This window comes from Tympanuchus pallidicinctus, unplaced genomic scaffold (assembly GCF_026119805.1).
Source record: "Tympanuchus pallidicinctus isolate F22 unplaced genomic scaffold, pur_lepc_1.0 scaffold42, whole genome shotgun sequence".
NCBI lineage: Eukaryota > Metazoa > Chordata > Aves > Galliformes > Phasianidae > Tympanuchus > Tympanuchus pallidicinctus.
The window spans coordinates 1243704-1267043 of NW_026294761.1; the positions used below are offsets into that span (position 1 = coordinate 1243704).

The 23340-nt window shown below is 54.9% G+C and overlaps 1 protein-coding gene and 1 long non-coding RNA gene across 6 annotated transcripts in view; both read left to right on the forward strand.

Moving 5' to 3' along the window:
- Nucleotides 1-23340, forward strand: part of PEBP4 (phosphatidylethanolamine binding protein 4) — a 56358-nt gene that overhangs the window by 21887 nt on the left and 11131 nt on the right. For both annotated transcript variants that reach the window (XM_052701975.1, XM_052701974.1), the window contains exon 4: nucleotides 6030-6128. In XM_052701975.1, coding sequence (XP_052557935.1) covers nucleotides 6030-6128 — 99 coding nt within the window. The remainder of the gene's footprint in view (nucleotides 1-6029; nucleotides 6129-23340) is intronic.
- On the forward strand, nucleotides 9622-13505 carry LOC128090033 (uncharacterized). 4 transcript variants are annotated; one of them, XR_008210765.1, is made up of 4 exons: nucleotides 9622-10341; nucleotides 10616-12358; nucleotides 12464-13258; nucleotides 13319-13505. It is a non-coding gene; the product is annotated as an uncharacterized LOC128090033 (long non-coding RNA). The 4 variants fall into 4 exon arrangements; XR_008210767.1 differs by having other exon boundaries at nucleotides 10616-12217; nucleotides 12260-12358; nucleotides 12464-13505; XR_008210766.1 differs by having other exon boundaries at nucleotides 10616-11043; nucleotides 11084-12358; nucleotides 12464-13505.

Here is a 23340-nt window from a genome sequence, read left to right on the forward strand (position 1 = left end):
GGTGCTGCGCCGCCTCGGAAATGGCATTTCCAGCTCGCTTAATCGCCCGGTTGCAGAGAAACGCTGAGATTCAATTACCGGCCCCCGCGGCCCCCAGCACCCCCGTCCTCCTGCACGGCCCCGGGGGCGGTGGGGGTCCGTGGGGGTCAGAGCCGGGGGTCAAGGTGTGCAGGGGAATGAGAAGCGAGGAGCCGGTGGAGCACCAGGCGCTTTCCATTTAGAAGAGTCAGAATTCAATCCGGAAAATAACGCTGCACTCCTTGTTTAATTTCCCCCCGGTACTTTGTGTGCTCGTGGGATTTTAATGCTATTAATTATTGTTGAATTTGTGCTAGTTTTTTTTTTTTTTTTCAATTCCTTTGCACCATCATGTTATTTTATTGGGGAAGGCAGCAGTGCTCTGCATTTCATCCCATCCCACCCCATCCCATCCCACCCCATCCCATCCCATCCCACCCCATCCCATCCCACCCCATCCCATCCCATCCCACCCCATCCCATCCCATCCCATCCCATCCCATCCCATCCCATCCCATCCCATCCCACTCCATCCCATCCCATCCCATCCCATCCCCTCCCCACCCATCCCACCCCATCCCACCCCCTCCCATCCCATCCCATCCCATCCCACCCCCTCCCATCCCATCCCATCCCATCCCATCCCATCCCATCCCATCCCATCCCATCCCACCCCATCCCATCCCATCCCACCCCATCCCATCCCATCCCATCCCATCCCATCCCACCCCACCCCATCCCATCCCATCCCATCCCACCCCATCCCATCCCATCCCATCCCACCCCATCCCATCCCACCCCACCCCATCCCATCCCATCCCATCCCATCCCATCCCATCCCATCCCATCCCATCCCATCCCCTCCCCTCCCCTCCCACCCCATCCCATCCCATCCCCTCCCATCCCATCCCATCCCATCCCATCCCACCCCATCCCATCCCATCCCATCCCATCCCATCCCATCCCATCCCATCCCATCCCATCCCATCCTCATCCTCCTTTATTTTGTTTCTTTTTCAAATCTCTGGTTTCCCAGCGCCAGAACCCAATCTGTCACTTTTGTCACCAAGTTCTCTTTGCCCGGTGAAGGGCTCTCCTCACTGTCATCTCAGAGCCTCGGTGGGATGCTCGTGTGCCCGTGCCAGCATCCCAGTGCGCTCCCCCCAGCTGCACTTTGCCAGATAATGAGAGCGAGTTTAGAAACTTAAAGCCTCTTCTTTGCACGCTGGTGAGTGACACAAATGGAGTTCATATTTAATCATCTGTTAACTCGTTGTCTATTATAGCTCTTTAATAGCACCATAGATATTCTTAATGAAGCATGATTTAAGGTATTTACAGCTCCAGGACCGACAGACATCACTCACAGTGTGCAGGTAATGAGGCGTAAAACAGCTCTGCAAACCGTAAAAATGGGAGAGAGAGAGGGAGAGAGAGAGAAAGCGGGCGAGGAGCTGGAGCTGAATTGTTCCGGGGTTTGTTTTAAAATGTTTAGGCATTTAAAGTCATTTCAGCTTCCCGAGGTGTCTGATGGCAGCGGCTCCCGGATCCGCGACCCCGACCTCGATGCTGGGGCTGGGGGCGGCAGCGCTTCGGCTCTGTCCCACCGCACAAAAAAAGCAGCGGAAAAGGGGAAAACGCCGCTGTGGGGTTTGCCGAGATGCGGCTGTTTGCTTTTCGGCCGACCCAATGGCAGGCGTGCAGCAGCGAGGCGCTGGACCTTCGCTTTGCCCGTCAGATGTCACCCCGTGCAACGCTCCCCGGCAAAACAATCCTCACACACGGAGCGCATAAAAACCCACCCGGACCCGAGCCAAGGTTTGCAAAATAATTTGTGACGGAGGTGCCATTTTGCATCAAAATATTGTGCAGCAAATGTCAAACGCCACCAGCCCATGTGTCCCCACGTGTGACGGTAATTGGGGCGGACAGCTGAGCTCTGCCACCTCCTCCTTGCGTGGTGATCCCGGCGCGGCCGGTCCCGAGCAACGGCCAGCGTCCCGGCTCCGAGATGGGGATGCTCGTTAGCAAAGAGCTCATTAGCTTGCTTCCCGTCACCGTGTGAATAAATAGATATGGGAGAAGTGGGGACGGAGCACGCAGGGAATGGGTGGCACGGCGTGCTTCAGTTTGTGCTTTTGGGTGGATTTACCCCCGCGTGGAAGGGGCAGCGGTGGGGTCCCACTGCCGACTCCTCGCTTTGCGACTGCGTCCCGTGCTGATGGCGATGTGGACGGAGCTGGTTTTGGGGAAACCATTGCTCTGGGGTCTGTGAACAAGGGGGTACGGCACGCTGCTCCGCACCTCCCAGGAATGTGCACCGCCTGCACGAGCATCTCCCAGCCCTGCTGCGAACGGATCTGTTCCTATGGAGCCTGCGCCCCACGGAAGTTCACCCATTTTTTTGCATTGCTGCACCACGAGCGCAGGACGTCTCCACGGGAAAGCAAGCTGCTCTCCTTTCGGAGCAAATCACCCATTTCCCAACCCATCCCAAGGGCCTCCATTGGGGAATAAGCCTTACAAATCGACGCGCTCACCGTAACGACCCCGCATTAATCCCTTATTATCCGGACATCGGGCTGCATAAATATTTGGCTGCCTCAGCTCCCCGGGGAGCTGGGGGGGCAAAGCCTGTTAGAAAGTCAATGAAGTTCCCTTGGGCAGCGCGGGGGGTGGGGGGGGGATGAGATGCTTTGGGTCAAGCGCTGAGATTGTGCCACATGTCCCCTTGGGCAAGTCCTGCTGAGGAGGGTTAATATTGCTGACCTATTTTGCACGGGGAAAGCAGAGAGGCTCTGGTTTCAATTAGAAAGGTAAAAACCACCTCGAAACGCTGCTCCCACAACACCCAACTCGGCTGCAAACAGTTTTTTCGCCTTCCTCACCCCCCCGTTAGCCACGGGAGAAGGAGCTAGAATCTCTCCTTGGCGAAGCATCAGCAGCAGAATTGCTAACTACGTGCCCGTTATAGAAACTTTTTAGTACTGGGGACGAGCCAAGAAAAAAGCCCAGATTGACTCTGAGCTCTCAGCTGGCGCTCGTGGTGCTTCCACTGCGCAGGGGGAGCGGCAGCTCTGGCTCCTGCACGGTGTGCAGGCAGCCCCCCGCATCCCATATCCTGCACCCCGCACCCCACAGCCCGAATTCCAAACTCTGCACCCCGCACCTCTCATCCCACGCCCCGCATCCTGCACCTCGCACCTTGCAGCCCCTCACCCTGCGCCCCGCACCGATGCAGCTCCCTTCCCATCTGTGAGTTGCCGTGGGATGCATTTCCCCTCCCGTGCTGCAGTTGCATGCAGGGAGCTCTGCGCTGCTCGCTGTGCCACGGTCTGCATCCCGTGTGCCGTCGGCTGCTCAAAGTCAACCCAACAGAGATGCTCCCAAGCCCAGCAAACCCCTTATTTGTGCCTCCCAGCGTTGCACTGTGACTTTGCTCATCACTTGACTTGCTCCCTTGGAGACTGGCTTACCGAGGCCATCCAGGCCGGCGCAGCCCGGATCCCATTGCAGCACACACTGCATCCTGCATCCCCATCCCCAAAACTCCACTTTGGCTGCTGGGGAAACGCCATCGCCAGCCCGGATCCGCATGTGTGCTGCTTCCATGCGTGCTCGTTTCCAAGGAAACTGCTCTCTCTACATGTGTGTGGCTTAGCACCCTGCGTGCTCTCCTTCGGATAAATCCTTAATTCCTGCACGGTTCCCTGTAATCCCGCTGCACAAATCCCCCTCTCCCACTCACATCCCACTCCCTGTGTTTCCCAACCTGTGGATGATGGCGGAGGATCGGCTGCAGTGGGAGCTGCACGCTTTGCTGCAGTGATGCACGGCGCTGCTCTCTGCTCCCTTTGGGATGCACTTCAGGGTTTGGGGATGGCACCACGCTTTGGGTTTTTGGCCAGCCCCGTGCTGCAGGGCCGGGAGGGGCAGTTGAATAGAGAGCGCTTTGCAAGGAGTTATTTCTAATGTTGGAACCCCAAACAGCTTTTGGTTGCCTTGGCAAAATTAGCAAAGTGTGGCGTTTTCTAAAAGCGGATTTTGGGGTGGAGATCTCCTTCCCTCCTCCCCAAAACCCCCGGAGCAGCGACACCGCTCAGCGTCACCCAGCGCCAGCAGCCAAAGCGGTGGGGAGGATTGCAGGGTTAGGAAACCGACCCCAGCACTGCTGCGCCGTGGGGCTGCAGCAGCAAAACCCCATCTCTGTGCACAGCGCAGCCCTGGCGCTCAGTGGGGCTGCACAGGGCGCTGCTCCCTGCGCCCGGCAGGGCAAGAAAACCCCCCTCATCCTCCCGGCTCCGCTGCTCCCAGTGGGATCCACGCTCGGGGCCGACCCGGCGCCCATCCCCGCGGGGCTCTGCCCTGCTCCTCGTGCACAGCACCTTTCTAGGCCACAATCTGTACCCAATCGCGAGCCTGCTGCTAACTCCGCTTGCACTCTATTCTCGTGTTTGCTGTTATTTTTTAACACTTGTTTTATTTTTTTTTTTCCTCCTTTTTTTTTTTTTTTAATTTTTTAATTTTTTTTTTAATTTTTTTTTTTATTTTTTATTTTTTTTTTTTTTTGCATAAAAGCGCTACCCTCTCCCCAGAGCCTGCCTGCAGCGAAGGCATGGTCTGTACAACTGCAATTATTTCGAAGAACAGATGGAGCGAGGAGCAGAAAGTCTGTTAATAGTAATAGAAATGCTACATGTTAACCTGGACAGCACACGATGACAGTCCCATGACTACACGTTCTGTTCCCACCAGCTGGGCTCCGAAGGAGAAACGAGAGCTTCAGAAGCGCCGCGCTCAGCGCTGCACCCTCCCTAAAGTTAGAGCTCAAATTCCTTCACACTTGCCGAGCGGGGTTTTGGGGTTGTTGGGCTTTTTTTCTCTCCCCCTTCTCCCTCCCCAATCCCTCCTCCTTCCCGTTTTCGGCACCGACACGAAAATATTTCCGCTCCTCCGCGGTGCTCCGGGCGCCGCTGCAGCTGTGAGCGCCGTGTCCCCGTCTCCATCCCACAGTGACCCATTTTTTGGGGGTGCGCATCTGCACGCTCGGCGTAAACCCGTTGCAAAGCGATTGCGGTGAACCGAGCTGGGATTAAGGCACGGCGCTTTGCTCTGGGGCAGGTTGCATCAGCGCAGGATTGCAAGCTCTTGGCTCAGTGGGTGTAAATCCACGGTTTGCTGTTGGAATGGCTCGTTGGGTGGCGGCGGCGCTTTGTGGTTTGCACCGAGGGCCGAGCCGTGCGGGGCTTTGGGGGCACGGTGAGTGGGGGGCACCAGGAGCATGGTTTGGGAACGGAGCGGAGGTGCTGTCTGCAGGGCCACGATCCCACTGTGCAACCCCTGCCCGTTTCCCAAGGCACTGGGGGATTTAGATAGGGAGCTCTGGCTCCATGGATGAGAACTTGTGACTCAATCCTGCGGCGGTTCCCTGAAATCCCTGCCCCTAGAGGTTGCACCTGGAGGTCTGGTTAGGAGAGGTCTCTTCATCTGTCTGCTTGCAGGATAATCCCTCTCCTGAGGTCCTGCCAAATCCTTACAGATCAGATTTTCCTCCCACAAACCTCCAGAGGTCACTTCAAACCTGCAGGGCCCCAAATCCCTGCACTGGTGGCACCCTGGTGCTCTGGGTGCCCTCGTACAGGGACCAGCACCCCCGAGGGTGCCCACAGCCAGGCACTGCTTTCAGGAAATGCGCTGGCATCCTATTGCAGGAGCGCAGAAAGCCCTGTGCTGTGTTACAGGGCCGGGGGGAAATCCTGAATGCATTTATTTGGATGCACACCCAAACACCCTTCTCCTTCCACGGAGCCTTTTGGAGACTTTGGGGCCATCCTGTGGGTCTGCGTGCCGCGCGTTCCCCTCCTTGTTGTTCCCCCTGCCCCGCATTCTCCTGGCTCGTGCATGCATAGGGAAGGGTGACAAGGGTAGGGAAGGGTGACAAGCAGCCATGCAGGGCAGGCTGCTCCTCGCTCATTCAACCCCATGCCCCCCATTTCTCTCCTCTCTCGCAGAGCAAGAAGTACGTGGTGATGCTGGTGGACCCCGACGCCCCCAGCAGAGCCGACCCCCGGCGCCGCTTCTGGAGGCATTGGCTGCTCACCGACGTCCCTGTGAGTGTCTGAGTGCCCCCAGGTGGGAGGGCGGCCACGGCCCCACGGCTGCACGCAGTGGGGCGCCGTTCATTGCGGGGCTGAAACCCCAAGGGGGAGAAACGCGAACGGCGCTCGGTGTGCGTGGAGGGCAGCGCTTCCTGACTCCGAACGCAGGGAGGCTGGGATTAAAATATTGCTGCTTTTTTTTTCCCCCTCTTTTCTCTTTCTTTTTTTTTTCCCACTCTTTCCTAAAGACACGCAGAAAAAAAAGATGCTGCATGCAGACTCCGCACCCACAGCTCTCCCTGCGCTCCATCTCGCGAGAGCTCTCGTCGTCAGCTTATTTTGGGAGAGGAAGGGGGGAAAAAGAAAAACCACATCAGTTTTGGTGAAAATCTTGAAGGGAGGGGGAAAAAAACCAGCAGCTTTGGTGCAAAATCTCTCCTTTTCCCCAATTTTTGGTGCAGAATCCCCTATTTTCCCTTTGCGCCCAGCACCACGCAGCGGATGGGGGCCCTTCTGTCGCCACTTTGCTTCCTGAGGGCTTTGGGTGAATCCGTGCTCCCACTCCTCCTCTTATCTCCTAGAAGATGCGGCGTTTCAGCTCTGAATCAATCTAACTCGTAATCTGAAGTCTAATTAAGATATCAATTAATTTGCGGCGCGCATTTAACAAGAAATATCTCGTCATTCTCTGCTATTATTCTCCAAAATTACTGCTGAGGGCTTTTTGTACAGATACCTTAATTAGGCTTTTTTTTATGGTTAATGGGAATATTGAGCAAATTAAAATTAGATATTAATATTTTCTGCGAATTTCATAATTGGCTGGAAAAAAAAAAAAAGAAAAATAAAAGAAGAAAAAAAAAACCAACCCAACCATAAAGCATTGGGAATAATTGCAGGGATTTGTGCACAAGGCCTTTCTTTTCGTGATTTTTTTCTTATTTTTTTTATATATAATCCTTCACAGAAGCCCTTCTGCATTTCTAACAACAGGGTCTTGGAAGTCTCTCATTAATTTTAATATTTACTAAACGCAAAAAAAAAAAAAAAAAAAAAGCTGGAGCTCTTGTTTTCCCTTCTGCACGCGGCTCCTTCTGAGGCGTTCGTTATTGCTAATTATTGTGGTTTTCTTGTCTTTTTTTTTTTTTTTTTGTCCCTTTTTTTTTTCATTTTTTTGAGCGCGCGATCGTCGGAGCAGAGATGGGGGGATTTACAGCCGAACGCGCGGAAGGCGCTGCGTTTTTCTTGAGCAAATCAGGGCTGAGGTTGGAAATCTCCTCGGCAGGATGGGAGGAGGGAGCTCTGACAGCAGCACAGCGGCTCTGGGGGAGAAAAGGTGAATTTGGGGGTCGGTTTCGCGTCTCCGTCGGCCCCAGCCGCAGTTGTTCAGCTCCAGCGCTGCGCCGTGGGTGCAGGGACACAACGCCTTACATGCATTGTGCACACGTGCATGGAAGGACACCAAGTTATAGGGCATCTCTGCACCCACACCCATGGGCTCGCCATTGGGAGTCCCTCCCCGGAGGCGTCTTCCTCCCGTAGGCACGGAGCGGCCCTCCTGGAACCCAGATTTGGGAACCCTGCACTCAAACCACGGCGCCCCAACTCGCCACCGAGGCCGGGGACCCGTTCTGACGTGGAACAAATAAAAAACCAAAAAGCACAGCGGTGGTTTGGGGTCGGTGTCCCGAAAGGCAGCGTTGGGGTTGGAGCTCCCCATCCCACCGGCTGCCATCCGCTGCTCCCGGTCGCCAACGGCGGCGCCGCCGCTCCGCTCGTCAGGCGCTGCGGAGATGCTTTCACTCCCATTCAAAATAATTTAAATAAAAACGTTGCTACAAAGTGGAATAATATCTTTTGATGAATGTTTTTAAAGCCCTTTAGGTTTTCATGGTAATTTGCAGTGTAAAATTATTTAGAGATAAGAGCCAAATTAGCTCTTATAGGCGGAGGTCGATATGTCCCGTTATCCGTGCAAGCAGTGTTTAAATATAATCAGCCTTTACTCTAATGCAGCATAATTGTTCATTTGAAATCGCCTTTTTTTTTTTTTCTCTCTCTCTCTCTTTCTCTTTTTTTTTTTAAACTCCATTCAATGAGTCATTAAAATATTCAAAGGAGATTGCAGCGAGTTGGAAATGAATTTATCGCATCATCCCGCGTGCAACGCGGAGCATCAGGTAGCGGTGAGGAGCCGGGGCCGGGCGGCGGAGCCACCCAGTAAACACGGATTGCCATTCCGTGAGCAGCAAAGGAAGGCAGAAAATCCTGCCCAGGGGAAGGAGAGCGTTCCGGCTTTCCCCCCTCCTCGGGAGCTGCAGATTTGTGCTCCGCCGCAGCGTCGCCGCTTGAACTTTATTTTTATCCAAATATGTTTGTAGCAGAAAGTCGTTATGGAAACGGGTGCTGGCAGCCACCAGACCCTGCGTTGAGATGGGGCGGAGCGGGGCTGGGCGCTGCCCCGGCCGTGTCCTGATGGGGGGATGGAGGGGAAACTGAGGCGCAGAGCAGAGTGGAGGTGGGCGCAGCGGTCGGGGCCGCGACGTCAGCCAACAGGTTGGGAAAGGGTGATGGGAGCCGTCGGCCCCGCGCTCGGAGTTGGTTCCCGCCTTCGGGGAAGGTTGGGTTGTGTTGGTAGGGTGGGCTGAGGGTCGGCGCTGGGGTCACTGCGCCGCCATCGCTGCTGAACGTCCCAGTGCCACCACGGCCCCCTCCCGCGCCTGCGTTTGTCACCGCTCTGATAAACAGGTTCTGGGTTGCAAGTGTCACCATAGAAACAGGTGCTATCTTAAGCAAACAAGGGCTTTATTAACCTTAAAATTTGAGGGTTGTTTTTTTTCCCATATGACAACAGGCTGGGGAGGAGCCGCCGCGGGTTCTCACATCCCCGCACCCCAACAGGGTTCCCAGCCCTGTCCCCAACCCTGTCCCCAGCCTGAAGGAAGAACCCAGAAGGAAACTTTTGTCCTTGCGCAGTGCCAGAACTGAGCTGGTGCAGAGCCATGGATGGAACCACGGCTGTGCTGGGGAAGCGAGGGCTGTGGTGGCCGGGGAGCACAGGGCAGAGCGGGGCGCAGTCGGCGTGGAGGCGAATTTGGGAGTCGGACTCAATGATCCTTAGGGGCCCTTTCCAAGTGAGGGTGTTCTATGAGATGATTCTAAATAGAATATGGAAGGAGAAGATTTTTGGTTGGGTTCTAGCAGGAAAAAAAAAAAAGTCTGCATATATATATATATATATATAAACTAAATCAGGTTTTGGGTATGCGAGCTCTGCCTGCGGGAAGAGGTGGGTGTGGGAAAGCTGCCCCAGGGAGCTGCCAGCGGAGGAATGCTCCTCTGGGGAGAGGCAGAGCATCAGGGCTTGGAGCTGCGGGGACCGGCAGGATCCAATTCCTGCCCCCATGGGCAGCAATGGGGATTTGATGGGCAGCGATGCAGTGGTTGGAGGAACAGCCAAATCTGTTGGCCCTCGTGGCAGCCATGGGGAATTTCAGGGCTGGGGCCTCGGCGTTGCTCCCCGTTGGTTCCCATCGCAGCGATGGGGAATTGCAGAGCAGCGATCGCTGAGGTGCTGCTCCGCCTCTCCCAGGCTCGTTCCACTCTACTTTTTGGTTATTAAACCCAACAATTGAAAGGGGAAGAGCAGAGAGAAATGCTGATTTAATGGATGACTTGGAATATTTGGTTCCCCAGTGCGAGTCTGCGTCACTGCCCTTTTAATGAAAGCTTTATTAGTAATTATTAAAAAGGAAAAGAACAACGAAAGCGGAAGGAAAAGAAAACCACGCAGAGGGTTTGCTGCTGGAGCATGGTTTCTCTGCTGGGTTTTCTCCCTGGGGCCTCGTTTTGGGGATGAGGTCGGGTGTTCACCAGCTCCAGAGTTGGGTGTCAACCTCTACTCACTGTCGCTCTGCAAGCAGATGGGCTTTAATCACTGCCACCATCAGCAAATATCGCAGGGAAAAGGGCTTTGGGGCTCACTGTCGGAAAATCCAGCTTTGGCAGAGCCGTGTAGGGATGGTGGATCCGGCTTATTTTAAAGCTTGAACTGTTTATATTACCTTTAAACATAGGCTTCAGTCAACAGCGGGAGTGACTGCAAGGCACGGTGCTGCCCAAGGGTCTGCCGGAACAAAGCGACAGCAGCAACTGCGTGCTGATGGAAAAACAGCACCGGAACACGATTGGCCCGAACCGCCAAAGAATGGAGCTGCTAATCTGTGTAATTTCCTGGGCACCGTGAGGGCAAAGTGCCGCCTTCCCGTTGCTGTGGGAAAAAGCAGAGCCTGCAGAGCTGCCTGCGGGGGAAAGCGTGTTTGCATGAGTGCCTGCGCTTGCACAAATGCACACAGCTTTGCACAAGAATGCTGCTTTGCACGGGCTGCTGTTTGCACAAGCATTCACCTTTGCACGGGCGCGTTTTCCCTCGCGTGCCTTTGCACAAGGACGTGTTTGCACAGATGGGTCTTTGCACAAGGATGTGTGTTTGCCCGCAGCCTCCTTGCGTGCACCAGGTTTCTCCCAGAGCGAGCAGTTGCTGGACGTTCCCAGAGCTGCAGCTCGGCTCCTGTCCTCCTGCCTTGTAATTAACGCTCTCAGGTAATTGCACTTCCAGCCTCTCCACTAAGCCACCGCCAGGCAACTCTGGCTGGGAAGCTGCAGAATGAGGAAGTGCAAAGGGTGGCTCTGATGCACCCTGGGGAGCAGCAACCCTGGGATGGGGCGTTTGTAGAGCTGCGAACATTTTGGGGCTGGGACAAGGGGGAAAACATGGGGGCATGTCTGCTCCCAGCCCCACGCATCAGCTCCAACCCCACATTTCTGCTCCCAGCCCTACGTATCATTTCCCAGCCCCACACATCAGCTCCCAGCCATACAAATCTCCCCCCAGCCCTGCGTATCAGCTTCCAACCCTACACATCAGGTCATGGCCGTACACATCAGCTCCCAACCCTGCACATCAGCTCCCAACCCTGCACATCTTCCCCCAGCCCTACCTATCAGCTCTCAGCCCCACACATCCTCTCCCAGCCCCTGCTTTCAGGCAGGCAGACACGCGCTCTGTGATTACAATCATTAAATTGCCAAGGATCTGCAGAGGGGGAGACAATTATGATGGTGACAAAGAGGTTTCTGTCACCCGGGCTGCGCCCCGCGGCTTTGCTCTTGCTCAGGTTGAATTTAGTGGTTGGGAACGTTCCTTTCTTCCACGGGTTGTTGGTCTGGTGCTGCCCCACAGCAGAGATCTGGAGTTGTTTGGGGTGTCCTGAGCAATCTGCAGCTTCCAGGTGCTCCTGGAGGAGGTGGTTCATTGGGATGCGATCCAGGAGCCGAGATGTGGGGTTGGTTGGGGTGATGGGGGTGAGCTTGGAGTGCTGGGTGCTCCTGGTGGAGCTGCACGGCTCGGGGGCGTCCCAGGGACAGGGAACCCCAACATGCGGCCCCATCTCCTGCTTTGCCACCAGGTAGAAGTGGATTTAGGGATTTCCTGGTTGCTTCTTCTTCCATTTAGCACACGGAGGCCGATGATTCATCGCCATCCAATAACGCGTGGCTGCAAACACTCTCACTGCTGTTTATTCAAACGGTTGTTTGTTAATTAGCTACTCTTAACGAGGAGAGAATAAATCAGGTAAAACACACCTGAATGGCACGGGGACGGTTTGCAGATTGGTTTTGTTTTCCAGCAGAGATGCAGCCATGAAGCTTCTGTGGAGATCCCAGTGCATAGGCAACAAAACGTATGGAGACCCTGTGTGTGTAGGGGTGGGTGGTGCATGGAGATGTGTGTAACGGGGTGGGAGGCGCAGGGACGCCCTATGTGTGTGCAGGCTATGAGTTGTATATGGACATCGAGCTCTATAGGGGATGAAATGTACATGGAAGCTTCGTATGGAGCCCAGGGGACGTGCATGGGCACCCTTTGCATTGGATGCATAGGATGTGCATGGAGATGTGTAGGATGTGCGTGGGAGCATGTAGGATTCATGTGGAGGTGTATGGGATGTGCATGGAGATGTGCAGGATGCCTGTGGAGGTGCTTGGGGTGTATGGAGATGTATGGGATGCAGATGGAGATCTATAGGATGGAAGTGGAGGTACATAGGATGTGCATGGAGATCTATAGGATGGATGTAGAGGTACATAGGATGCAGGTGGAGATGTATAGGATGGACATGGAGGCACATAGGATGTGCATGGAGATCTATAGGATGGACGTGGAGGTATATAGGATGCAGGTGGAGATGTATGGGATGCGGATGGAGATCTATAGGATGGACGTGGAGGTACATAGGATGTGCATGGAGATGTATAGGATGGACATGGAGGTCCATAGGATGCAGGTGGAGATCTATAGGATGGATGTGGAGGTCCATAGGATGCAGGTGGACATCTATAGGATGGACACGGAGGCACATAGGATGTGCATGGGGATCTGTGGGATGCACATAGAGATCTATAGGACGCACACAGAGCTGTATGGGATGTGCGCAGTGGGATTCCCGTGGTCCCGTCCCCCATCCACGGTGCAGAGCAGTGATTAATGGGGCTGTGTGTGGGAGCACGGGGATGGAGGAGGGAACTCCTACTGCACCCCGCCATGAATCACCGGGAAGGCGAATCGGTGCCGTTACCACGGGAACAGAGAGAGGAAGGGACTTCCCTGCCGAAATGATGCGGCGGAGAAAATCGCTCCAAAAAAAAAAAAAGAAGAAGAAGGAAAAAAGAGGCGAAGCTGTGACTAAGCAGCAGAAGTTATGTAAAGCACCGTGGGGAAGCGCAGGGGAGGGACGGCACGTCCTGCGCTGCCCACGGCCGTAGCCCACACCGCCTCCCCTGCACTGGGGGTGGTGGCAGTGGGAGATGCTCTCACCAAAGGCAGTGGGGTTTGGGGTGGATTATGGGGCGTTGTGCGTCTGTGGGGCCGGATCCCCGCGTGGATGGGGCTGGAGAGGAGTGGTGGTGGAGAGGATTCGGGGAGAGGGGCCGGGTGTTGGTGCTTAGCGATGCGCGCCTGCCTTGAGTGGTGCTGGTTGGGATTTAGGGGGGCTCGGCCAAAGTTGTCAGCGATCATCTGAATTTGGGATGCTCATGCAAAGTCGGGGTCACTCCTCCAAAATTAGGGATGCTCATCCAAAGTCGGGGTCACTCATCCAAAATTAGGGATGCTCATCCAAATTTGGGGAAGCTCATCCAAGATTAGGGATGCTCGTCTGAATTTGGAGAAGCTCATGCAAAGTCAGTGTTGCTTGTGCACATTTGGGATGTTCATCCAGAGCTGGACCCCTAAAGTTAGGATTGCTGGTCAGAATTTAGGGGTGTTTGTTCAAATTTAGGGAAATGCGTTTTGAATTTGGTGCTGCCATCCGAATTCGGGGATGCTCATCCAAATTTGGGATGCTCAACCATCGTCAGGGTTGCTCATCCAAATTTGGGATGCTCATCCAAAGTCAGGGTTGCTTGTGCACATTTGGGATGCTCATGCAGAGCTGGGGGTGGTCATCCAAAGTTAGGGCTGCTGGTCAGAATTTAGAGCTGATCATCCAAATCTGGGGATGCTCATCCAATATTAGGGTTCTTTTTTCATATTTGTGATGCTCATCCAGAGCTGGGAGCGCTCACTGAAATTTAGGATTGCTGGTCAGAATTCAGGGACGCTCGTTCAAATTTAGGGAAACGTGTCTGAATTTGGGGCTGCCATCCACATTTGGAGATGCTCATCCAAAGTTGGTGATGCTCGTCTGAGTTTGGTGAAACAAGCCTGAATTTAGGGCCCCTCCTCCAAATTTGGAGCTGCTCATGCGAAGTTAGGGCTGCTTACCCGAGTCTGGGGATGCTCAATCAACTTCGGGTCAGCGCATCAAAACTTAGAGGCGTTCATCCAAATTTGGGGCTGCTCATCCAAAAGTGGGGAAACAAGTCAACATTTAGGGCTGCTCATCCAAACTCAGGGCTGCTCATCCGCATTCAGGGATGTCCATCCAAATTTGGGGCCGCCCGTCCAAGCCTGGGGGAATTCCCCCCCAAACAGGGCTGCTCAGCCCAGGGGTGACACGATGCGCACGGCGGAGACCCCCGTTGCTGCCCTGCCACGAGGGGATCCCAGCACCCCACGAAGCAGCGCACGAAGCCATCCCAAACCTCCCGAATCTGCTTCCTCTTTGCAGCAGCATCCGTCCGCAGGAGGATCCCGGCCGTGCCAGGAGATGCTTGGGATCGTTCCAGCTTCCGCCTGGAAGCCCCGCAGCCCGGAGGGAGCCGCGCATCTCCCGAAAAGGGAATGCAGAGGCAGCTGCACGGCGGAGGAAAACCCTCTGCCTGCCCTCCCCTGGTGCCACAGACGCGGTGTCTGAGCGATTAGTCACCGAGGCTTCCCTCCTCCACTGCAGAGCCTGTCCCCCACACGGCAAGCCAGCGGAATGCTTAATTGGAGTTCCTCACACCTACAGGGGTATCGCCTTAAACGAAGCGACAGCGCGATCAAAGCGCTGCAGTCAGACCCTGGGAGCTGTGGGGTTGCTATGGAGTCGTTGGCTTCGGGCTTTGAAAGAAAGGAAGGGAGAAAAAAAATGTGTATAGAGAGAGAGAGAGAGAAAACCAAACCCGATCCCAAATCTGCAGGTGCTGCCCCAGAGGCCGAAATCGTTGGGTCCGAGCACGCAGAGCGCCATGGGGATGCTCGAACCCAACAGAGGGGCGGCTGCACCATCAGGCATCAGCAAAGCCAAAGAGCGCCCCAAAAAGAGGAAGGGGGGACCCTCTGCACCCCGCTGGAGGTGGGGCAGTGGGCAGGGAGCGTCCTCTGCTCCTGTTGGAGGTGGCGCATCCAGAGAGCCAGCGCCGATTGTCCCCATGGGGGTGGCCGTCTCCGCATGGCATGGGAGGAGTTGACAGAAGGGATTAATTTCTCACCTGGAATTTACAGCGGGGATTTGGGGCTGATTAAAGGCAGCTCTCGGCAGCTCCCAACTGGAATCCCTTCTCCGAGCGATGCCCGTCACTCAGAGAGTGAAATGACAGCTTGGTTCCCATTGCAAACAACTTTTCTTCCACGAAACGCAGGCGCTGTGCGCGAGGGAAGCAGGACATCGCTTGTGGCTTTGTGAAAAAAGTTGTCCTTTTTTACTGTTATTATTCCTGCTGTTTCCTTGGGATCTATTTAAAATGCGGATATTCTGAGTCGGAAAATCGTTTCGCGCGGGCGGCAGGTTCCAGAAATGATGAAATCGGTGGCTCCTGCCGTGTCGGGTCGGAGTTTTGTTTGGAAACAGCCCCGAAACCAACCTGGTGGGGCACTGGAGGCCAGGGGACGATGCCTGGCGCGCAGCACTGGGGGCTCTGAGCCCATCGCCGCGCGTGGGCAGGCGCTGCCCCATCGATCCCCTGTGCGAATCCCAAAAGGGCCCTCGATCGATAACACCTGAACTTTTACAGGGCCGGCTTCAAAAGATCATCCCGAGGCAAAGGCTTTTGGTTGGAGGCGATTAATTAGCACCTTGCAAACGACTCATTAAGGAGGTGGCCGGTAAATGTGAGAGCAATTAAAACCATCGAGCACCATGCCCCCCCCCCCCACCCCTCTCCCAGTGCATCGATCGCTCATTGGGACGAGCTGAGGATGCAGCCTAAAAAAGGACTTTTTTTCTCCTCCTGCAAACCGCAGCCTTGTTTTTTTCCCTTCTGCTTCCAAACGAAAGCTGGAACAAGGTAGGAGAGCGAGGAAAACCCTCCGCTGGCTTCCCTTGATGAACTGAGCTAATTTCTCTCTTAATGGTTCACTACGGAGCTGAATGTGAGGCTTTCCTCCTGCACAGCAAACCCTCTCCCACACACAGACAAATAGGCTGAATATTTAATTGGAATTCCTCACACCTACAGGGTAAAGCCTTGTCAGTAGAAATACAGCCCATCGCCAGCTGGCATCCCCGCACGCCTCCCACCTGATCTCCCAAAAAGAAATCCCTCCCTGTCCTCCCCCTGTCGCTCCGCACCCTGGTGCTCAGGGCTTTGGGAGCTTGGAGGTACCCAGCTGCAGGGGTGGCCCCAGGGGTGCCACACAAAGTCCCTTTTGTGGCCCCATAGGGATGGTGGTGGCACTGAGGGCAGATCCTTCACCAAATCCCATTGGTGACCCCATAGGGATGGTGGCACTGAGGGCAGATCCTTCACCAAATCCCATTGGTGGCCCCATACGGATGGTGGTGGCACTGAGGAAAGATCCTTCACCAAATCCCATTGGTGACCCCATAGGGATGGTGGCACTGAGGGCAGATCCTTCACCAAATCCCATTGGTGACCCCATAGGGATGGTGGCACTGAGGGCAGATCCTTCACCAAATCCCATTGGTGACCCCATAGGGATGGTGGTGGCACTGAGGGCAGATCCTTCACCAAATCCCATTGGTGGCCCCATACGGATGGTGGCACTGAGGAAAGATCCTTCACCAAATCCCATTGGTGGCCCCATGGGGATGATGGTGGCACTGAGGGCAGATCCTTCACCAAATCCCATTGGTGACCCCATACGGATGGTGGTGGCACTGAGGAAAGATCCTTCACCAAATCCCATTGGTGACCCCATAGGGATGGTGGCACTGAGGGCAGATCCTTCACCAAATCCCATTGGTGGCCCCATAGGGATGGTGGCACTGAGGGCAGATCCTTCACCAAATCCCATTGGTGACCCCATAGGGATGGTGGCACTGAGGGCAGATCCTTCACCAAATCCCATTGGTGACCCCATAGGGATGGTGGCACTGAGGACAGATCCTTCACCAAATCCCATTGGTGACCCCATAGGGATGGTGGCACTGAGGGCAGATCCTTCACCAAATCCCATTGGTGACCCCATAGGGATGGTGGCACTGAGGGCAGATCCTTCACCAACTCCCATTGGTGGGATGGTGGTGGCACCAAGGCACCAACCTTGCCCAAAATCCTATGGGAGCACTACGGGATCTTGGATCTGAGCTTCCACCCAACACTCGGGGAGCTGTGGGGTGAGCTGTGGGGTGAGCTGTGTTGTCCCCTGTGGTGTCCCCAGGTGGGTGGCAGCAGAGGGCACTGCTGGGCCGCCCGCACCTCACCCCACCCAGGTAAAGAAATGGGTGCCAATCGTTGCCCAACTCCCCACTCTTCGGGGGAAGCATCAGCCCCCGATTCTGAGCCCTGCAGCCCCATTTTCTTTCCTTTTTCTTTTTTTTTCCCCCCAAGTTTCCCCAAGTCTTTGTCTTAATGAGCCAGGTTAAATATTCAGTAATCAGTGTAATAATACACCTGGACTTGTTCGCGAGATATCTGCCTTTTGTACTGCGACAGGACATTAATAGTAATTATTCTGCTTTGTAATTGGAGCTTTAAATACTAATTCAAACAGCCAGAGGAAAACCAATTAGTGCTAATTTATCTCTATGTGTTTTGGAGAGCCTGTGTCTGTCATACTGTGAAGAAATAGGTTGGTAATTAGTACAGTTGGGTGGTAGATAGAAGTAATTATCAGATTCTTTCATGTTCTTTAAAGGAAAAAAAAGAGATATCTAAGGGCTGCCTGGCTCCTCCTTTCCAAAGAAGTTTGCACCTCCAAGGAAGGCAGTGCCTGGTCTCGGCCCCACTGTGCCAACCTGTGGGCTCTGGGAGGTGCTGAGCCAAATTCGGGGGCTTGGGGCTGTTCTCAGTGGGTGTGCGCCCAAACCTTGTGCTCCACGCGTCGGAGCCGCGCTCTGTAAAGACGACTCTTGTGTCTCCGAGCCATGCTCCACGTCTCTGAGTCGTACCCCATGCCTTTGAGCCACACTCCACGTCTTTGAGCCGCATTCCTTGTCTCTGAGCCATACCTCAAATCTTTGAGCCGTACCCCAAAACTTTGGGCCATATTCCATGTCTCTGAGCCATGCTCTGTGTCTCTGAGCCATACTCCAAATCTTTGAGCCGCATTCCATATCTCTGAGCCATATTCCATATCTCTGAGCCATATTCCGTGCCTCTGAGATATATCCCAAATCTTCGAGCCATACTCCATGCCTCTGAGCCGCATCCCATGCCTTTGAGCCATACCCCAAATCTTTGAGCCACGCCACAGGTGTCTGAACCCAAACCGGTGCATTCAAGCCGTATCTCAGCTGCTCGCATCCTGCTCCATCCAGCTGACCATGCGCCCTGCGTTGGAGACAAAACCCGCGCGCTCAGTGGTGCTCAGATGCACCCCGTGCACCGGACCAAAGCCTGCTGGTTTGAGCCACGCTCTGTGCGTTGGGTTTACAAGCAAAGGGTTTGATTGGTAGCTTCCTACGTATCTGTTTGTATCCCATACGTGTGGTTGGTATCCCGTGCATCTGAGCATCCCTGCCGTGCCCTGGGCCTGGCAATCCCACCCTGCCCTGCCTCTGCTCCATACCCGCTATGCATGGCCCGTATTCCACGACCCGCTCGCTACCCTCAGCGCCAAAGCCACGGCTGGGGGTGGTGGCCTCCATCGTCCCTCTGTGGGACAACCTGGACCAGGGCTGCTGCAGGATCTGCAGGAATTCCTGCCTGCCCCATTCCGCGCTTCCTTTCCTCTCCGACCCCCGGCCGGGTTACCTTGGCGATAACAAAGTGCGCCGTTCCGCGAGGGAGGGAACAGATTCCTATTCTGATGGAGCGGATTTCTCCTCCTCCCCTCTTTGCCCCTTTTATTGCTGCCAATTTTGTTTAGGGGAAAAAAAAAAATAAAAAAAAAAATCATAAGCAAATGCTAATGATGGGAAAAAAAGCACTTTTTTTTTTTTATTATTTTCCATGGGTGGGGAGTAAATGCCATTGGAAGACTTCTGTGCGAAGAGATGCCGGGGGGCACAATATATCAAAGGGAATATAATGCACCCAGGTTAAAACTAATGATTGCCATATAATTAGATGTGAACCATTGTGCTATAAATGTGTATTCTTCAGCGTGCTGCGATTGTACAGTAAAAGGGAGAGAGAGAGCGGAGAAAGAAAGACAGAAAAACACCGAACCCAGCAACGTACTATAAAAAGCACTGTTGACTTTTCTGCTGTTTAGTATTCCTTGCCCGTACTCCCCCAGGAGTATGTAATTAGTGCTTTATGAAGAGCGCATTTAAAGCAGTTTAATATTCACCTCATTCAGTCTGAAACAATGTGATCACTGCTTAGACAAATCACTGCTCCTCACTGACATCCTCTGTCAGTACATTACCTCTGAAAAGACCTTTCAAGAGGCTTGGATGTTAATTAGTTGTCTATCATGTATAAACAGAGCAGCGAGCAGAAGGGCTGCGCCAGGCCAAAGGCGCACAGGGAAATACTGGAAATACTGTTTTTATTTTTTTTTTTTTTCCTTTTTTTTTTTTTCCTTCCCTTTTCATGAAAATCTCTGGCTTTTTCTTCCCCCCTCTCCCCAGTCTGTTGGCTCTTTGCAGAGTTTTGCATGGCCTGGAGTGGAGTCTGGGCTTCCCTTCTGCTCCCCAGGATGCTGAGCCGCCTGGCGCCCAGCTCTGCAGTGGGCAAGGCGTTCCTGAAGCTGCTGTGTGGGGTGGGAGCTGCTGCTGAGCTGCCTCTGCTCTGCTGATGTGAGCATCCCAGCCTGCATCCCAACCTGCATCCCTGCCTGCATCCCAGCCTGCATCCCAGCCTGCATCCCAACCTGCATCCCTGCCTGCATCCCAACCTGCATCCCAGCCTGCATCCCAACCTGCATCCCTGCCTGCATCCCAACCTGCATCCCTGCCTGCATCCCAACCTGCATCCCAAACTGCATCCCAAACTGCATCCCAACCTGCATCCCTGCCTGCATCCCAACCTGCATCCCAACCTGCATCCCAACCTGCATCCCTGCCTGCATCCCAACCTGCATCCCAGCCTGCATCCCATTCTGCATCCTATTCTGCATCCCAGCCTGCATCCCAATCTGTATCCCAGCCTTCATCCCATTCTGCATCCCAGCTTGCATCTCAACCCTGCATCCCAACCCTGCATCTCAACCCTGATCCCAATCCTGCATCCCAACCCTGATCCCAACCCCCATCCCAGACATCATCCCAGCCCTGAACCCCAGATAACGTCCTGTCCTGTAGCCTAAGCATCATCCCATCCTTCATCCCAAGCCTGCCTCTCAACTCTTTGTCCCACTGTGCGTCCTATCCTGCAGGCCAGTGTTACTTCCCAATCCTGCATCCCAGCCTTCATCTCATCCTGCACCCCAACTGTTTACCCCAAACCCGCATCTCCCAACCCTATAGCTTAACCCTGCATCCAGGCATCGTCCCATCCTGACTCCCAGTCCCAGGGTTACATCCCAATCCTTCACGCCAGGCATCATCCCAGCCCAGATCCAAATCCTGCATCCCAACCCCACAACCCGTCCTGCATCCCAACCCTGCACCCCGGTGCTGCACCCCAACGTCACAACCCAGCCATCGTCTCGTTCTGCATCCCGGTCATAAATCCCAGACAACTTCCTGTCCTGCATCCCAGCTCTGCATCCCAACCCTGTACCCTAATTCTGCATCCTGCCCCCACCTCCCAGTGCTACGTCCTCACCTTTCATCCTGGCCCGGTCCCCCAGCTCTGCATCCCGTTGCTCCTTCCTATCTTTGTACCCTGGTCCCACATCCTGGCCTCTCCTGAATCCCAGTGCTACATCCCAACTCTGCGTTCCTGGCATCATCCCATCCCACATCCCAATGCTGCATCCCAAAACCGCACTGCCGTGCTGCATCCCAACCTTGCAACACAGGCATCACCTCATCATGAAGCTCAGCCTTGCATCCCAGTGCTACACCTCAATCCTGGACCCCATCCCTACCTCCTAATCTCGCACCCTGGCCTTGCCTCGCAGCTCTGCATCCCATTGCTCCCAGTCCCTTGCCATGCACGAGGACGGTGACACGGGCAGGGTGTCACCATGGGGCTGGGGACAGGACCGGGTCCCCACCAGCGCACTGAGGTCCCCCAGCTCCAGCCCTGACACCACCTCAGTGCCCGAACACAGGGAACGAGCACTTTGCACCTTTATGATGTGGGTCCTGACAGCCACCCACTTTGCCAGCACGCCTCGAAATGCAATATGGATGGAAACGGATGGGAAATACGACAGGAGAGGGGAGGCATCGCTATTTGCAGTGGGGTGGTGCTTAGCTGAGCAAAGAGGTTTCAGTGGAAGGGATGCACTGGTCCATCCCTTATAGGTTTGTGCCCTTCTTGGTGTGCCCAAAGTGCAAGGGGCACCGCTGGTGTCCCCATAGGTGCCCCTTGGCCTCGCCTCCCCCTCCCCCAGCTCAGGGTTTTTCCCCTTTTCTCTCCCTTTTTCCCTGGCTCTCTTAGTCACGAAGGTGAGGCACTGGTGGAGACACAGACATCAAAAACAAGAGGTGATGAAACGCCGGGAATAATTAAGTTGCACTAAATCACCGGGCCCAGGTGGCACACTGCCAGCGCGCTGGGAAACTGGAGCATGGAGAGCTGCATTATTATTAATAATCACCGGCCCCATCACGAACAACAACTTATTTTGCACCTCCTTGTACCAAAGGAGTGGGAAGCAGCTGGGACAGGGGGTGGGCAGTCACAGAGCGGGGGGACGGAGCAGGGGACGCGACCCGAAACGCTCCGCACTTGGTGATGCGTTGCAAAGGGGGGAGAAATGTGCAAACCGGGGCTAAACCCAGCAGTGGAGGTGTGTGGGGGTGCTGCATCCCACAGCAGTGAGGTCTCTGAAAGATTTGAGGAGCGGTTTCCGTCTGCCCTCCGTTTCATCTGGGGCCAGCAGTGATTTTGCATGACCACATTTCTGGGGCTGGATCGATTGCTTTCCCCGCTCTGCACGCCGGGCACAGGCGTGAACTCAGCGCCGATTGAGATCATGGAAACCACTCAGCCTGTGCAGACAGGCGCCTGGCTCCGTCCGTCCGTCCAAGCAGCCCCTATAGGGCTGTGCACCCATCCCCGTGTCGCCGGCAGCCCCGATCCCAAGCAAGTCTGCTCCCGCCGCGCATCCTCTGCGCACCCATCACCTTGCGCAAGGGCTTATCCGCCCGCATCGCTGCAAGAGGAGCTGCCTGCTCCCAGGGCGTGGGTGAGCCTGCTGCCCCGGGCTGGGCATTGCACAGCTCCTCTGCCCGGCCCCGCTGCTGCGGAGAGTTTTGCAGCAGGGTGCATTCCCCCTCCACGCGTTGCCGGGGTGACGGCGGGCCAAGAGCGATGTTGGCGTTGCGAAGCTTTGGGATGCGTTTTTCTTGCGTCCTGCTGGGCTTTCACCCTTGAAAGCTTTGGGGAAAGCGTGCTTTGACCTAAGGCTCGTGCTGGGGTTGGATCGTGCTCCTTGGCAGCCCCAGTGGGCCCCCCGTGGCTCGGGGTTGTTTGGAGACACGGCCACGGCACGAGTGGGACTCGGCCCTCGCCACCGTTCCCACCTGCATGCATTTCATCAGGGCGACCACAGCCAAAATCCTCCCTGCCGGGGGCAAACCGACCTGTGTCGAAATTTCTGCAAGCTGTAAATCTACAGCGGTTGTAAAACCTCTAAGGCTCCATCTGCAACGTGCAGGTAAACCTTTAATTCCTCAACCATACCCAGCTCACTCCCAGCTAAATCCCTGATTCCTGCGCGCCGGGGCCCCGCGCGTTGGGCACCGTGCAGCCCGGTGGCTGCAGAGCTGAGGCAACCCCACGACAGAGGGGACGCCGACGGGTTTCAGGGCTCATCAGCGCCGTGATGACAGTGGTGGCGATTGCTCCACGCGCTGTACAATGCGGGTCCCCGCCGCTGGCACAACGCTTGCCCAAGCCGGTGAAACCTGTAGGGAAAGACCACCCTTTCTTGGGCAACTTCCCTGACTCAAGATCCCACCCCAAGTCTCCGGGAGATGGATCTCTGCTGCCTCTTACAACACATCGCCATCCAAACTGGTTTCCCCACAGATCTCTCCTCCATGGATCGTTTTCCCTTTTTTTTTTTCCTTCTTTTTTTTTCTTTTTTGATTTTTCTGTGGCTGCAGGAGCTCAGACCACGGCGCTGCGTTGCTGCCAACTGCTTTTGTAGAACCATAGAAGCGCTGAGGTTGGGGAAAGCCTCCAAGACCGTCAGCCACCGACCCGTCACCACCATTTCCACGGAATCATTCAATCCCTGAGGTTAGAAAAGACCACCAAGGTCATCAAGCCAACCGCTGGCCCACCCCCACGGTGTCCATAGGATCAGAACTGGGGAAGACCTCCAAGA